Source organism: Danio aesculapii, chromosome 23 (assembly GCF_903798145.1).
Source record: "Danio aesculapii chromosome 23, fDanAes4.1, whole genome shotgun sequence".
In the NCBI taxonomy this organism is placed as follows: domain Eukaryota; kingdom Metazoa; phylum Chordata; class Actinopteri; order Cypriniformes; family Danionidae; genus Danio; species Danio aesculapii.
In genome coordinates this window covers 26,641,787-26,658,167 of record NC_079457.1, presented here as the reverse complement: position 1 = coordinate 26,658,167, position 16,381 = coordinate 26,641,787, and the positions used below count along the sequence as shown (strand labels likewise).

General features: G+C 35.4%; 1 protein-coding gene across 1 annotated transcript; it reads left to right on the top strand.

Annotated features, from left to right (window-relative positions):
* The first annotated feature begins 1,588 nt into the window (after nucleotides 1-1,588).
* On the top strand, nucleotides 1,589-15,528 carry trim101 (tripartite motif containing 101). Its single transcript, XM_056449765.1, has 9 exons — nucleotides 1,589-1,910; nucleotides 7,494-7,642; nucleotides 10,592-10,766; nucleotides 10,834-10,929; nucleotides 11,045-11,278; nucleotides 11,371-11,393; nucleotides 13,010-13,134; nucleotides 13,405-13,640; nucleotides 15,101-15,528. Exons 1-9 carry the CDS (start codon nucleotides 1,746-1,748, stop codon nucleotides 15,185-15,187), a joined length of 1,290 nt encoding a protein of 429 aa, XP_056305740.1. The 5' UTR covers nucleotides 1,589-1,745; the 3' UTR covers nucleotides 15,188-15,528.
* The last annotated feature ends 853 nt before the right edge of the window (nucleotides 15,529-16,381 follow it).

Sequence of the window (16,381 nt, the reverse complement as noted above, 5' to 3'; positions counted from 1 at the left end):
ATTGACCTGCCCATCCCCTTCCCTAAACCAAACCGATAGTGTTTTTAAAAGTGCCCATTGACCCATCCATCCCCTTCCCTAAACCAAACCGATAGTGTTTTTAAAGGCGCGATTGACCTGCCCATCCCCTTCCCTAAACCAAACCGATAGTGTTTTTAAAGGCGCGATTGACCTGCCCATCCCCTTCCCTAAACCAAACCGATAGTGTTTTTAAAAGTGCAGATTGATCCATCCATCCCCCTTCCTTAACCCAACCAAAAGCAATCCAAAAATAGCCCTCGCCTGATTTTTACCACATTTTCAGATTTTACCACATTCTCACCCTGCTATTTACCCGTTTATTTTATTTTTTAGCTTTTGTTTTTGTCTTGCCTGCTTTCTGGAACCGTTCTTCACTGGACTCGAACCCCATTGTCATGGTCAACTCCTCTCTGCATCTCAAGTCTGCTGACGTACATGTCGAACTACTAGACAAACTGGTAACAGTGGAAAAGCCGTCCCTACGGAGGTCAGCAGTCAGCTGGTAAGCATTGAAAGGAACAGCATCACACCACCGCATAGCGTTCATTTTAAAGATGAAATGCAGCCATACGTAGCTACATAATTTGCGATCTCCAGAAATGTAAAATGAGCCTGTGTTGCAACAATAGGTTTTTGGTCACCTATTATTTTATGTAGTTTTAATTGACAACAAATTCTGAGTATTTAAGGTGGGTTTCTTTAGGTAATGATATAGTTCATTCAAAATTAAGAACTTGCTGTCAATTTACTCACCCTCAGGTCATACAAGATTTTGGTGACCTTTTTTCTTCAGAGCAGTAGTGAAGATTTTTAGGTGAAAATGGGTCCTTGGCGATTCATACAGACCGCTGACACTTCTAGAGTACAAACAAAACATGCATGCAAAACAAATGTAGTACCTGTGGCTGCAGATAATAAATAAGAAGTTTTATAAGCTTTGTGATTGGTCAGTGTTGATCTATCTGAAAAAGATTTTCTTTTATTTCTTAAATTCAGCATGAAATTCAAATTTATATTGTTTATTAAGCTAATATTGTTGGTCTTAAGGTGAACAATTAATCAAAAACTGTTTGTTTTTGGTCTTTTTTTTATCAAAATCTGACCATTTGCTTCTGCTCTAGAATTCTAGACCTCCTCCGATGATGTCAGTTTTAGGGATTTGATGAAATGTGCGTAGCCACGCCCCTCAAGTCATTATTTTGCTATAAGTGAAAGAAATAAAGCCCCACCCCTACTCATTATTGGAAGAACATCATATTGAAATAAAAGTCTGCAGTAACTTCCTCTTCATGTGGACTTGCACACTTGTGCTGTGTTTAAAAGACTCATGTACACTTTCAGTCTTTCCTCCAATCCTGTTCTGGTATCATTGACTCTGTTGGCCGCTTTCGAGACTGAAGACATGAAAGATTGGGAGTAACAGGAGACGGGCCATCATCTCTGTTTCCCAGCATTCCTCGGGCTGCCCAATTTGGGCACAACTGATGAGGGGTAGGGGGGTGTCCCAGCGAGCCAGAAAGAAACTGGACACCTTCCCCTCCAGCACATGCGCACATTTCCAGCTGCGCACTAATACAGACCCCCGTAGCGAAAGCCCGCTCGCTGCCTTCACAGATTGGAGCTCTACATAGGAGCAGCAGAAACATGAGGGCAGTGGTGTTTCGCGATTTTAATCTCCTATCTTAGTTTTATAGTTTGTGTGGGGTCAACAGGGGCACACGGCCATGTCTCTTCCACTGGATATACGCTCTTACCAGAAAGACCCCTCCTTGGGGACGCTGGAGAAACAGCTCATCTGTCCCATCTGCATGGATGTCTTCACCAAACCAGTGGTCATTCTGCCCTGCCTGCACAACCTCTGCCGCAAGTGTGCCAATGAGCTCTACCAGGTGTGTAGGGAGATGCTTTGTGTGTGAATGTACAAACATTTTGACTTAATCAGTGGAAATATATATGCAAGTGCTTTTTCAAGTCTTTGGTAATTCTCCATCTGTGTACTTTTTACACTCCCAGAATGAAACAGTCTTGTGTGCAGTTCACTGAAGAACCTGCAAACTGTCCATTGCACACCAGGTTCTTTTAAAAGGAAAACATAATGCAGATTATTAAAAAGCTTTTCACTAAAGTCTAATTGAATGCACACAAGCAGATGCCTTTCCAAGTATTTGCAGTTGATTGTATGCAAACACAGGAAGCTGACATGAACTCTTCACTTCTCTCCAAATGTTATGCTCCATATTAAGTTTTCTTTCAAACTATTTGTAAAATGTTGCGTGGATATCCACACTATTAGACTAACTATATTTATTTTAAGGTAAATGGTTGCAAACAATTTATATGGGCTGAGTTTAAACAAACAGATGAAGTTGAACATTACTGAATTGAATGTGTTTGTTTAAATTCAGCCCATTTAAATTGTTTGCAACCATTTACCCTAAAAAAAAATTATAAATCAAATGAATCTTTTTTTTTTTCAGTGCATTTCTGCTAGATGTATCAGTCAAAAATGCCTTCAGAGAGAGAAAACATTAGTTCTGTTTAAGTTGACTGCAAATGCTTTAGCCGAACAAGAACATTTAAAAAAAAATTGTAATTATAAAATAATAGCATTCTGCAATACTCCTCTTCACTGTATATAAAAAAGAGAAGTGGACTCGACGTTTAACCCAAGTACACTGTAAAAAGTGATTAGTTACCTAAAGCGAGTAAACCAATTGCCTTAAAAGAAACAAGTTGACTTTACAAAAATAATGTAAGTAAACCCATTGTAACTTTTTTTATTATCATGCAAATTGTACTCCCTTTTTAAAAATAAAAGTAAACTAATCTTGTTTTCCAATACACATTTAATATATTTGACTTTTTTTCCAGCTTTTCTGTATCTAGCACAATGACAGTAACTAAAATAAATCTGTTTTTCCAGACTCCAGAGTGTCTTTTAGCTTCAATACAGGCTATAATTGTAGATTTCATAGACTTAATGAAGCACCAAATATGCAATATTGTGAAAATTACAGTAGTTATTTGAAAACAGACATGCTAAAATAGTCTGACACTGTAAAAAGGAATTAGTTGACTTGTTAGTTAAATACAATTAGCATAATTATAAAAATTCAACTTAATAGTTCCAAGTTACAATACTTACGTTATTTTTGTAAATTCAACTTGTTACTTTTAAGGCAATTGGTTTACTCGCTTTAAGTAACTAATCACTTGCTCGATTTAAGTTAAAAGTGTCCTGAAGCTAGTCGCCTTAAAATTTTGAGTCAACTTTTTTTCTTTTTTCTTTTTTAAACATTCTTAAAGCCATGGGAGTGAGATTTATTCACGTAGCTCTTGCAAGAATGACCTCCATTACAGTCACACCTCACTTCCAGCCGGGTCAGGGCACCACTGCGACTCTTAAATTGTGCCCTAACAATATGCGACACAACATTGCATTACAGGATAAAAGCTGTCTTCTCTGTGTTCAAAGGAGTTTTTGTAATAACCATGCACTTGCAATGTTTCTATTCTAGAAACCGTTTCAATTTCCGTAACTTTGCGGTTTGAAAAACAGCATAAACAAGGATGACAACAATCGCCTCAGATGCTGACTGTGTGCTTTATACTGCATACAATCTTACCAGAATGACTTTGAATACAATTTTACATGACATTTATTCCCATACTGAAACCACCAGCAGATAGTTTACACCAGATGTAAAAAAATAAAAAAAATAAAAATAAGTAGAAAACACACAGTTTAAACGGAAACAGAAATCTCAGTATGTGCTTCCAATAATGTTAACTACACTGCAAACAAATTCTTACTTGGAGTTTTTGTCTTGTTTCTAGTCCAAATGTCTAATAATTCTTAAGAAGCATTTTCTAGATAAGCAAAAAATAGTGTCTTGTTTTAAGAAATAATTAAGTGATATTTTCCCCCCTAAAACAAGCTAAATGATCAGCCAATGGGATAAGCAAAATAATCTTGTTTTTCTTGTTGACATGATTATTTTGCTTGTTTTAAGGAAAAACTCACTCAATTTTGCCATAGTATTTCTTAAAACAAGACAATGGTTTTTGCTTGTCTCCAAAATGCTTCTCACGAAGACCTGGAAGGGACGTGATGGTGGGGGTGGGGGGTGATGGGGTGGATAAAAAAAAACAGAGTAATTGGAATATATAAGTTTTTGCGTTCCCTCACAAAGATTTTTTGCGTTTCCTCACAAAACTGTTGTTCCACAAACACTTCCTATTCAGGCCATACATGTCAACCCTCCTGTTTTTCTGGGATTCTCTCGTATTTTACAATTCTATCCCGCTATCATCCTATCATTATATTTTCCCATATTTCTCCCATATATTTAATCTTGAAAGCATGCTGAAATTAATATAAAAATGTCTGCGTTCCCTTTCTATTCACCAAAGATGTTCGTCGATCGTCGCCGTCGTACAGAAGCTGAAGCGGATCTGCGATCAGTCAGTGCTTATGCTACATGCATTCGTTGATTCAGATGTTGCATGTGAAGGGCGATGATCGACACAGCTTTAATGGAAAGAAAGGGAATGCAGACATTCATTCATTCATTCATTTTCTTTTCGGCTTAGTCCCTTTATTAAAGGAAGGTCGCCACAGTGAACTGAACCGCCAACTTATCCAGCATGTTTTATGCAGCGGAGGCCGCAACCCATCTCTGGGAAACATCCATACACACTCACCCACACTCATACACTACGGACAATTTAGCCTACCCAATTCACCTGTACTGCATGTGTTTGGACTGTGGGGAAAACCGGAGCACTTGGAGAAAACCCACGCGAACGCAGGGAGAACATGCAAACACCACACAGAAACGACCCAGCCGAGGCTCAAACCGGCGACCCTCTTGTTGTGAGGCGACAGCACTACCTACTGCGCCACTGCTTCGCCTGGAATGCAGACATTTTTATTATAATTTCAACGTGATTGCAAGATTAAAAATATGAGAGAAATATGGAAAAATACTTCATTATAGGATGATAGCGGGATAGAATGAGAAAATATGAGAAAATCCCGGCAAAAATGGGTAAAAAAGTGTTTATGTAGCAACAGTTTTGCGTGGGAATGCAAAAACTTAAAATATATTTATTTTCCTATTACTCTGCTTTTTTTTTTCTCCCATCTATTTTTTTTTTCTTCCACCCATTTTTTTCCCACTCTCACACCCCTTCCGGGTCTCCATAGCTGCTTGGTTTAAGAATGTTTAGATATTTGGACTAGAAATAAGACAACAAAATCCAAGTAAGAAAGGCTTTTCAGTTCAAATCAATACACATTATTGTCCTCATTGTGAAAAATTTTCATGAACCCTAGTCCTGCATTTGCACACACTGAACAAACAACAACATTTGTTTTCAAAGATGAATTTAAATTGTTATTTACATGTACTTAAACAGTTGTTTTATCTTGACAGTTACTTTAGACAGTTATTTAAATGTCTCTGTTGGGTCACACTTGGTGCAGACAGCTACAGCTAAGTTGAGTCAAGTCTTGTCGAGTCATGTGTTGTTAGGATGGTGTTATGGTTCTACTCACCCCAATTTGGGTATGATTTGAACCTGCGTCTCCAGAATGGGACACAATTTTTTTTTTCTCACACAGCGTCTATATTAACTGGCTTCTAATCCATGAGCTGCATGCATATCATATATATGGTTTTAAAATGAGGCTATTTTTATTTTTAAGGGCATTATAAAGCGCTATATGGTAAGTGGCAGTCAGTGCAGGAGCGTCCAACGTCATGTCAACATTTAACCAACAAAACAAGTAAATCATTAAAAAGAAGAAAACATACATAACTGTTATGAAGAGCTAATTTCCTTTTATAAATGTTTCATTTTTTTATGTGCTAAAAGACTATTTGTTATCTACTTAAACAACATGTAAAAGGGTTTGTACATAAGGTACATAACACATTTCTACATGGAGCTACTACCACAACTCCAGTAGTGCCATAGTTAACACAAACACAGACAGTTTTCTAGACCTGTCATGCTAATATGTGGAAACCCAACAGGTGGGGATTGCAAATGTCTAAACTCAATCCCTAGGCTGAAATCTGAGGTATAAAAATAGGTGATGGCCTACATTTGATGTGTTTAAATCATCGGGGGGTTAGCGCTCCTGCAACACACAATGAACACATTGATAAGAGAATCCTTTGTAATGTTAGCCCTTGTCTGTATAATCCTTTTTCTTATCTGCACATAACTGAAGTTTGAAACCCGGCAGTTTTACGTTACACTTCCTCACAGGCAAAGGTTAAAAGCCAAGCTGTGTATCTGTCATGTGGCTGTTGTAGGACAGAAAAACGATGCTGTCTCTGCATGTACCGCTTCTTTTTTGCAAGCTTGTCGAATGGTTTTCAGATGCTTTCAAATCACAGTTATCAGATATGGACTCCATCACACATTATGCGATTTGGTTAATAACCTGGGGCCTGTTTCAGTTAGGAGGTTCAACCAACTCGGAGTTTAAACTTGAGCTCTGAGTTGACTTGCAGAGAGATTAAAACTCTGAGTTTTCAGTTTCAGAACAGCTGATCTGAGTTTGGTCAATCAAGTCTGAGTAGACTAACTCCAAGTTAAGCCGCGGTCACACTGCACTTTTCCCCCCATAGACTTCCATTCATACGCATGTGAATGTGTCAGACCAGAAACGCAAGCTCGTGCGACAAGTTTCGCAGTTCGCTTTGTTGGAAGGTTTAAGCTGAGTGAACTCTGACCTGCGAAATCGCATCACATGATTATGTGAGACCAATCGAAGATCAAAATTTGACCTCTCTAGACAGAAATTTAAAACATGAACCAATCGCTCGCTTTTTAAATGTCTAATCATCTTGTTTAGTCCCGCCCCTTTTCGCAGTTCCATTGAACAGAATTTCGCACACACAAACTCTAGTGTGACTGCAGCATAAACTTAAACTTTGCAACGCAGCAAACTGCAAAACTTGTCACACAAGCTTGCGTTTCCGGTCTGATGTATTCGCATGCGTATGAATGGAAGTCTATGGGGAGGAAAGTCCAGTGTGACCGCAGCTTTAAACAAGATGATTTAACCATCATATTTAACCTTTATGGCATATCCAACCCTGAAACTCTTCTATCAAAATAAGTAAACAAGTAAATTTGACTTGAGAGGCCATTCATGTACAGTTTGTAATAGGAAATTTCTATAGATGTGAAGGCATTATTCTCGAACACTGTTTTCATTGACCCATAAGCCTCAGCAGCTGAGAGCTATAAAAGAGGATGACTATTTTAGGATACCTGGTGAGACGAGTCTCAAACTTCTCTTTTTGCAAATGCTAAGTCATGCTCATGCCTGTGCTAATTAGGACAAATGCACACTCACAGAAACAAGGGTACAGAAGCTGCTGTGAATTTGCAAAAGTGATTTCATATAAGCACAAATACTGCTTGAACAGCATGCTGAGTAAGATGTGTAGCCGACTCTCTTCCAGGTTGGAATTGAAGGTAGTTTCCGCTGCCCTTCCTGTCGGCGTGAGGTCGTCTTGGGCCGTCATGGAGTTTTTGGACTGCAGCGCAATTTGCTGGTGGAGAACATTATTGACGTTTACAAGCAGGAGTCTGAAAGGTCAGATCAAAGAGTGTTGAGTAATGGTTGGTACTTAGCAACAGTAGCTATGTTTCCATCCACTTATTTTGATGTGCATTTTGCACTAAAATGCATTAAAATGCTTTATAGAAACACCAAGATGTGCAAACATTTTAAAAATGCACAAAAACTTATGCACAACTGAACTTCTTATCCGATAAGAAACAAATGCACATAAGCTACACTCATAAATGACCTTTGCTGTTTGTTGAAACTAATTTAAATTGAGCTGAAACAACACAACTTAATTGCTTTACGTTTAATCTACTTAAATTTAAGCCTGTCAATTTTTGTTGTGCAATATATTGTCACAGAAAACATTGCGATAAGCGATTTTATTGTCATTTTGAGATGATTATGTATATTTAATGATTATATAACAGCATAATGCAAATGTCCATAAACACTTTAAAATACTTATTATTCTTAAGGTTGTTTGGAAAAATGCAGGGTTCCACACAATTCATTCAGGTTGTCCCAACACAAATTAAGTTAAATTAACACTTTTAACAAATTTATGTGGATTGAACATAAAAAAACTAAGTTGTCCCAATGAAATCTCAAGAATTGTTTTGTTTCAGCTTATTTTATATAAGTAGTCTGAACAAGTAAAAAAAAAATTATATTATTTTAGCATAATTTGATGTTAAAACAAGGTAAATATCCTATTGTATATACTATTAAATGTCCTATTAGGTATATGTCCAATTTTAAACTTTGACAGCTGTGAGGTAGAATGCAAATGTCATTGTAAAATGGCTTTAACGTTATTTGTGAATTTGTAAATGTATATACAGCGATGGGCGGTGCGTGCATATACTACAGTATATAGTATATACGCGGTGCTTGTAGGCCTGCTTGAATTTGTAAAAATTAAGTTAACTTAATACTTTTATGTTGTCCCAACACAAATCAATTATGTGGAACCCAGCGTTTTATTACAGTGTATAATAAACAAAACAAATTCTGCAAACAAAAAAGTCCTAAATATAGATGAATATATAGAAATAAAGATGAATTGAATTGAATTTTTCTTTTTGTATTTGCCGCTATTTTATCAGGAATTGTCCGAATTTAGTTCTCTTTGACTCATTGGATGGAAGTGGTGCTTTATTCGCAAATATTTTCTGCGATATTTCAGTTTTGTGCATGTGTTTAATTTGCATCTATGCATGGAAACACAGCTAGTGATGATCTGGTAAATAATTATGTATTCAATTTTTTTAATGCAGTAGTTATTGGCCTATGCATTTATTACCTGTTAACTTTTTACCTTAGATCCGAATTTAAAATATCTATCCTGTATTGTCATACATCTTGAAAGCTTTGAGTCATTTTTAAAGACTTTTGACTTTTGCACTGCTGATTAACAAATGCTTTATGGAAACACTAAGATGTGCAAACATTTTAAAAAGCATAAAAAGCATAAAAAAAGTGGGAACTTTTTATTGATTAGAAAAAAAATGAAAACTACTTCTTTACATTGAGCTGAAACAACACAATTCTTGAGTTTTTTGGGAGGACAACTTAATTGTTTTATATTCAATCCACTTAAATTTGTTAAACTAGCACAAATCGATTGTGAAACCCAGCAGTTTTTGCAATGTTAAAATTACATTTTAAGTTTAATTAAACTTATTTCGCAACTGTGGATGGAAATCTAGCTAGTGATGATTTGCTAAATAATTATGTGTTAATTTTTAATGCAGTGGTTATCGGCCTATGCATTTATTACCTGTTAACCTTTTATCTTAGATTTAAATTTAAAACATCCAGCTTAAACTGTCATACATCTTGAAAACTTTGGACCATGTCTTGAGTCAGTTTTAAAGACAGATTTTTGCTGAAGTGAGAAAACATAGTAATATTGAAAATGAACATGTCACAGTGCAATACTTTCTCATACGCACTTGTACACAGCACCTTATAACAATATACAATGTAATACTTTCTCTACACATTTGTACCTTATAACTTGTATATTTATAACAAATCTGTACATACAATTCAACATCCAAAGCTTTTTGACTAATTGCATTGGTTTAATGTTTGTTGTCTTTTTTTCATATTTATTTTCATGTTGTCACTTGTCACTTTATGTACACTGGAAGCTTCTGTAGCCAAAACAAATTCCTTGTGCGTGCGTGCGTGCGTGCGTGCGTGTGTGTGTGTGTGTGTGTGTGTATATAAAGCACACTTGGCAATAAAATTGATTCTTATTCTGATTCTTATTGTATTTTCAGATATTATATGAAGTTTATACATTTCCAATACATTTTACTGTAAAACTGTGAGGAAAAAAATCTAAATGTGAGTTTATTTTCTCCAAAAAATGAGCTAATATTTGTTTTTTTATTTTTGGCGAGCACTTCAAGCTTGAAATGAATTGAATTTTTATTTGACAGATTTTAAACAAACTATACAAAAATACAAGTACCCATACGTTCTGAAATAAAACGCTCGAGGATAAAAACACAGTAAACCCCTGGGCTTGTTTCCATTGTGGCCCTCGCTGTTAAAAAAGTATGGCTGCAAAGTGCAGTTAATGCATAAACAAAGAGCACCTCCACATTTAAAACAGGAACAAAATTATTCACAATACAATATCATAAAAAAATCATCATCCACCATGCAAACTAACCATCCTCATTAAACAACTGTCTTTTGATCGCTTTTTGAACCTCCTAAAGTCTTTATTTCCTTGATCAGTTTTGTTAATTTGTTCCACATGATTGCACTTGTGTATAAAACCCTATTTTTCCCACAACACTTCTAAATTTAACAAGACAAATATTAAAATCACAATCCCTAGGATTATAAGAATACTGTTGTCTCACCATTAGAAAAACATTTCACCAAATAAAGCATCAGAAGTTTATTCTTAAAGATTTAGTCTATTAAATGTATCATATGTCAATGTGTCTTCAGCTATAGGCCTCCACTGATGCCTCCTGCAGAGTTCAACTGTAAAGAGCATGAAGATGAGAAGCTCAATATTTACTGTATCACGTGTCAGCAGCCGTCCTGCTCTCTCTGTAAGGTGTTTGGGGCACACAAGAACTGCAAAGTAGTTCCTTTGCCTGATGTTTACCAGAAGGAGAAGGTATGAAAGCATGTGTGTTATCATAGTACAACCAGTCAGAACAGTTCATTCATTTTACTTCTCACAGGCTGAACTCAGTGACAGACTTGCATCTTTGGTGTCCACAAATGAGCGTGTTCAATCATTTGTCAATGATCTAGAGGCGCTTAACAGGAACATAGAGGTTTGTGTCGATTTTGCATGAAGAAATTCCATTGTAAGGAAATTAAATATCATAAATAACATAATATTTAAATAACATAATAATAATTAAATAACATAATATCCCATTGTGACAGGAAAACAGCAGGATCCAGAAACAGATTCTGTGTGAGGGGTTTGATCGCATGTCTGCCATTCTGGAAGAAAGGCGTAAGATCATGATGCAACAAATCACTTTTGAGCAGGAAGAAAAGACTGGCTGGACCCAGTCTTTACTGCAAACCTACAGTGAGCATGTGGACACAAACTCAAAGTTGATCCAGGCAGCCCAGAGCGCCATAGATGAGCCTGAGATGGCTGCTTTTGTGCAGGTATCGTAACCTTTTTGCCTCTCTAGTGGCTTTTAATGTATTCTATCTATATATCTATAATGTCAAACATGACACTTTCATCTCTTTTATAGACCTCAAAGGATCTAACTGAGAAGTAAGTCTTATTTTTTAAACAAATTTAGCTCAGCTTTGCTCCGGTTGAGCTTAATTATGTAGGAATAACAAACTTTCAAGACATCAGATTGTTAGGTGGCTTGAAAAAGCCAACATACTAATCAACTATTTAACCTGCTGCTGCTACTACTACTACTACTTCTTCTAAGATCAAATACCTAAACAGACATCTTCATACAACCACAATACATCGACAATTCTAATATCATGTAAATTCATGTAATGATGTCCTGGAATGCATTATTATCTATGTTAAATTGTTTTCTGATATCTACAGAGAATGTATGTGGCTCAAATGCAAAAATTCTTCAAAGTTTTTTTGTGGTGATGAATGGCTACCTGCTTCACATAGCTGCTTACTCTTTCTTGAAGGCACACTCCACTTTTTCAGAAATACAACCCTCCTGGAGTCAAACACTTAAGATTTACCATTTTTCTAAATTCATTCAGTCAATCTGTCTTCACTGTCTGTATTTTGCACTGTCTGTATTTTGCACTGTCTGGAGCAAGCACCTAAGCTTTTCACTCATTAAAGCATACATGCTGCTGATGATGTGACAATAAAAGTGATTTGATTTGATCTCCGAATCTGGCGGGAATGCTTTTAGCTTAGCTTAGAATAAATCATTAAATTGGATTAGACCATTAGCATCTTAATAAAAAAAAAGATTAAAGCATTAAAGCTTGACTCTACTGTAGTTACATTGTGTACTAAGACCAATGGAAATTGAAAAGTTCCTATTTTTTAGGCTGATATTACTAGGGACTATACTCTCATTCTGGCGTAGTAGTCAAGGAACATCGCTGCCGTACCATGGCTGCAGTAGGCACAATGATCTTGAGCAGATTCTAACTGGTGGTGCAGGTGTTGGGCTTGGTGCGGAGGATAATTTTCAGACATGGTTAATATCATTGCGCCTGCTACAGCCATGGTACAGCAGCAACGTTCCTTCATTATTATGCCAAAATGAAAGTATAGTTCCTATAAATAAAATGGAGTGTAGTTTTCATTTAAAACCTTTTCAAAATAAGAGTCTCGCATAATAAGTATAATACATACTTAGATAAACTTGAAAATAAGGGGAAATAATTATAATAATTGTAGTAATTTTTACTTAGGAATTGTTGTGGCCAATCGAACACTGCCTGAGGTGTGCATATTAAGTATCCCTGATTGACCAGCTCTGATTATTCTGATTGACCTCTTTTTCCACCAGGCTTTTATACTCCAATTCACATGAGAACGGGTAAACAACTATGTTTGAGGCTCACTTTATATCATTTTCATGTGAACACTTATTATTCAGCTATGACTATAGATCCAGATTACAATTCTGCGACACTTTCAGAAATATGATAATATGATAATCTTAATAGAAATATGCATGTTTATAATTCATGCTAAAACTTCAGCAATTGTCCAATTTATGTTAGCATCATCCTATCTATCTGTCTGTTTGTCTAAAATCAAGCTGACAAACTACTTCATACTTTCAGCTTTCTCAAGCCAACATAAGAGTTTGTCTTGGAAAAACGTTATTTTTAAATCTCGTTAGTGCATTTATCTAACAACAGTAACTGTCCTTTCCTCTGAAGGGTTGGCAAAGCGTCAAAATGCTTCACTCTTGAGACTCTGGATCCTGATTATCAGAACATGGATCACTACAGGGTGGATTTCGATGCAGAGGAGAGAGTCCTGCAGCAGTTGGATTTTATGGAAAGTGAGTATCATTGACCCAGTAGATCAGGGGTGCCCAATCTCAGTTCTGGAGGATTGATGTCCTGCAGAGTTTAGCTTCAACTTGCCACAACACACCTGCTCTTTTTAGCATGCTTTAGCAAGAGCTTGATTAGCTGGTTTAGGGGTGTCTAACTGGGCTTGGAACTAAACTCTGCAGGCCACCAACCCTTTCATCCCTGAAATATATGAACTCAATCATATGCTGTTTTTATGTTTAGTCAGATATCAGATAAATTCTGCATCTTTACAGTTGAACCAGAAGTGGAGGAAACACCAGATGAACCAGAGTCTGACGCAGAGTCTGAAAACGAACCACTACAGACTCCAGAACCAGACTCTGAAGCAGACCAGGATCTAAAGTCAGAGGGTTCTGAGGTGACAAATCCCATGCCTGAGACAATGGAGGACAGCTGGAGACAAGAAGACAGCTGTGGAGACCTCAGAAAAGTGGCCGTGTGTGAGAAGAATGGCTTAAGCACTGCACAGGTACATTCATATTTGACATTGAGTTCATGTTTCATTTATTGTGGGTATATAACAGTGATTATTCTTATTAATGTTATTATTAAAATGATTTTACGTCACAATAGTATTTTGGTCATATTTTATTTCGTTTTATACTTTGATTAATATTAACAGTGTTAATAATAGTTCATTAATAACAAATATTTTAATGTATTAATCATTCATTTATTTTCAAATTTTAAGAAAGAAAGAAAGAAAGAAAGAAAGAAAGAAAGAAAGAAAGAGAGAGAGAGAAAGAAAGAAAGAAAGAAAGAGAAAGAAAGAAAGAAAGAAGGAGAGAAAGAAAAAAAAGAGAGAGAAAGAGAAAGAAAGAAAAGAAAGAAAGAAAGAAAGAAAGAAAGAAAGAAAGAAAGAAAAGAGAGAGAAAGAAAGAAAGAAAAGAGAGAGAGAGAAAGAAAGAAAAGAGAGAGAGAGAAAGAAAGAAAGAGAAGAGAAAGAAAGAAAGAAAGAAAGAAAGAAAGAAAGAAAGAAAGAAAGAAAGAAAGAAAGAAAGAAAGAAAAGAGAGAGAAAGAAAGAGAAAGAAAGAAAGAAAAGAGAGAGAAAGAAAGAAAGAAAGAAAGAAAGAAAGAAAGAAAGAAAGAAAGAAAGAAAGAAAGAAAGAAAGAAAGAAAGAAAGAAAAGAGAGAGAAAGAAAGAAAGAAAGAAAGAAAGAAAGAAAGAAAGAAAGAAAGAAAGAAAGAAAGAAAAGAGAGAGAAAGAAAGAAAGAAAAGAGAGAGAGAGAAAGAAAGAAAAGAGAGAGAGAGAAAGAAAGAAAGAGAAGAGAGAGAAAGAAAGAAAGAAAGAGAAAGAAAGAAAGAAAGAAAGAAAGAAAGAAAGAAGAAAGAAAGAAAGAAAGAAAGAAAGAAAGAAAGAAAGAAAGAAAGAAAGAAAAGAGAGAGAAAGAAAGAGAAAGAAAGAAAGAAAAGAGAGAGAAAGAAAGAAAGAAAGAAAGAAAGAAAGAAAGAAAGAAAGAAAGAAAGAAAGAAAAGAGAGAGAGAGAAAGAAAGAAAGAAAGAAAGAAAGAAAGAAAGAAAGAAAGAAAGAAAAGAGAGAGAAAGAAAGAAAGAAAAGAGAGAGAGAGAAAGAAAGAAAGAAAAGAGAGAGAGAGAAAGAAAGAAAGGAGAGAGAGAGAAAGAAAGAAAGAAAAGAGAGAGAAAGAAAGAAAGAGAAAGAAAGAAAGAAAGAAAGAAAGAAAGAAAGAAAGAAGGAGAAAGAAAGAAAGAAAGAAAGAAAGAAAGAAAGAAAGAAAGAAAAGAGAGAGAAAGAAAGAGAAAGAAAGAAAGAAAGAAAGAAAGAAAGAAAGAAAAGAGAGAGAAAGAAAGAGAAAGAGAGAAAGAAAGAAAGAAAGAAAGAAAGAAAGAAAGAAAGAAAGAAAGAAAGAAAGAAAGAAAGAAAGTAAGTAAGTGCATTTGTTTGATTGTTTTTTTTTTCTTTCCTCAGGTTGTAACTCTAGTCCTTTATTTCCTGGCCTTTCTGGTCATCCTACAGCGAATATGGGGACACATCCAGTGCTTTATTTTTATATAGTGACAGCATAAAGACACATTCAGCAGGTATCAGAATAATAATGTTCACATGCTGTTTTATATAAAAACAGACTGAAATATTTCTGTTGAAGTAGAGGAAGAATTCAGAACAGATTGGACTGCTTTATGTTCAAAGTCACCTTTCCGAATTTTCTTGAGATTTTCACACCTTTGAGCTCTTTCAGGATTAGGACTGAGGCCTCCAGAGGTCACCGGTGAGACCGCCGGTCTCAGGAATGTCAGAACAGTCAGAACAGGTTCCTTTGGGTTCTCTTCTTGATCTGGTTTTTGGAACAAACTTCCCTGTGTTTGTGCTAATTATTAAAACATCATGTCTACTTATTTTTGGTTTTGTGTTTTGTTTGTTCAATAACAAGTTCTTTTGCTATAAAAATCGGATTATTTTAGTTTGTGTTGGATTGATATATAATAAATATAAAGTGACGTATTATCTTGAGTTTTAAAACATGTCTCCAACTCTTTATTGAGTTTCAATTCTGGGATGTCGTGAGAGGAAACACTTCTTTTTCTTATCTGTTAATGGAATTGTTTGTATGAATATGTAATCCTAAGAGTTATATGTTTTTTTCTTATTTTTTGAACAAATGAATAAAAGATGGCTGCAATCAAATTGGAATTAAGTAAAAATTACCACTAAAAAAGTGGTAGTTTCGAAGTTAAACAATTGTATGTACTTTTGGTGAACCCATCCATTTACATTCATTTAACTTACCAAAAAAAAAGCTTTTAATAATATAAATTGTACAGAAAAAAATACATTACCCATGATGCTGTGCAAAAATTCCAACACTCAGACTGCAAAGTAAGGCAAATATCTCCTCAATAATCTCTGAAACGTTCTATTTGCTATAAACTTTACATAGTCTATATTCTTATAAATGAAACCAACAACTTCAATTTAATAATTTTAGAATTTGACATTTTGCTCTCATTTGCGATGCTTCTTGAGATTGTGGTTCTTCCCATTAGTCATTTAGTAATATACCTTTGCATTTTATTTTATTTCTTTATTTTTTCATATATTTCTTTGTTCTAAATCAAAAATGGTAATGTGGTTCTTGTAGCTGATTTGGTGATGGTGTATTATACGAAAACAAAATATTTAAAAAATTCCTTTGGGGGAATATTTTCCAGAAACAGGCAGCGCTGCTAAAATAACGAACTGCCACTAATA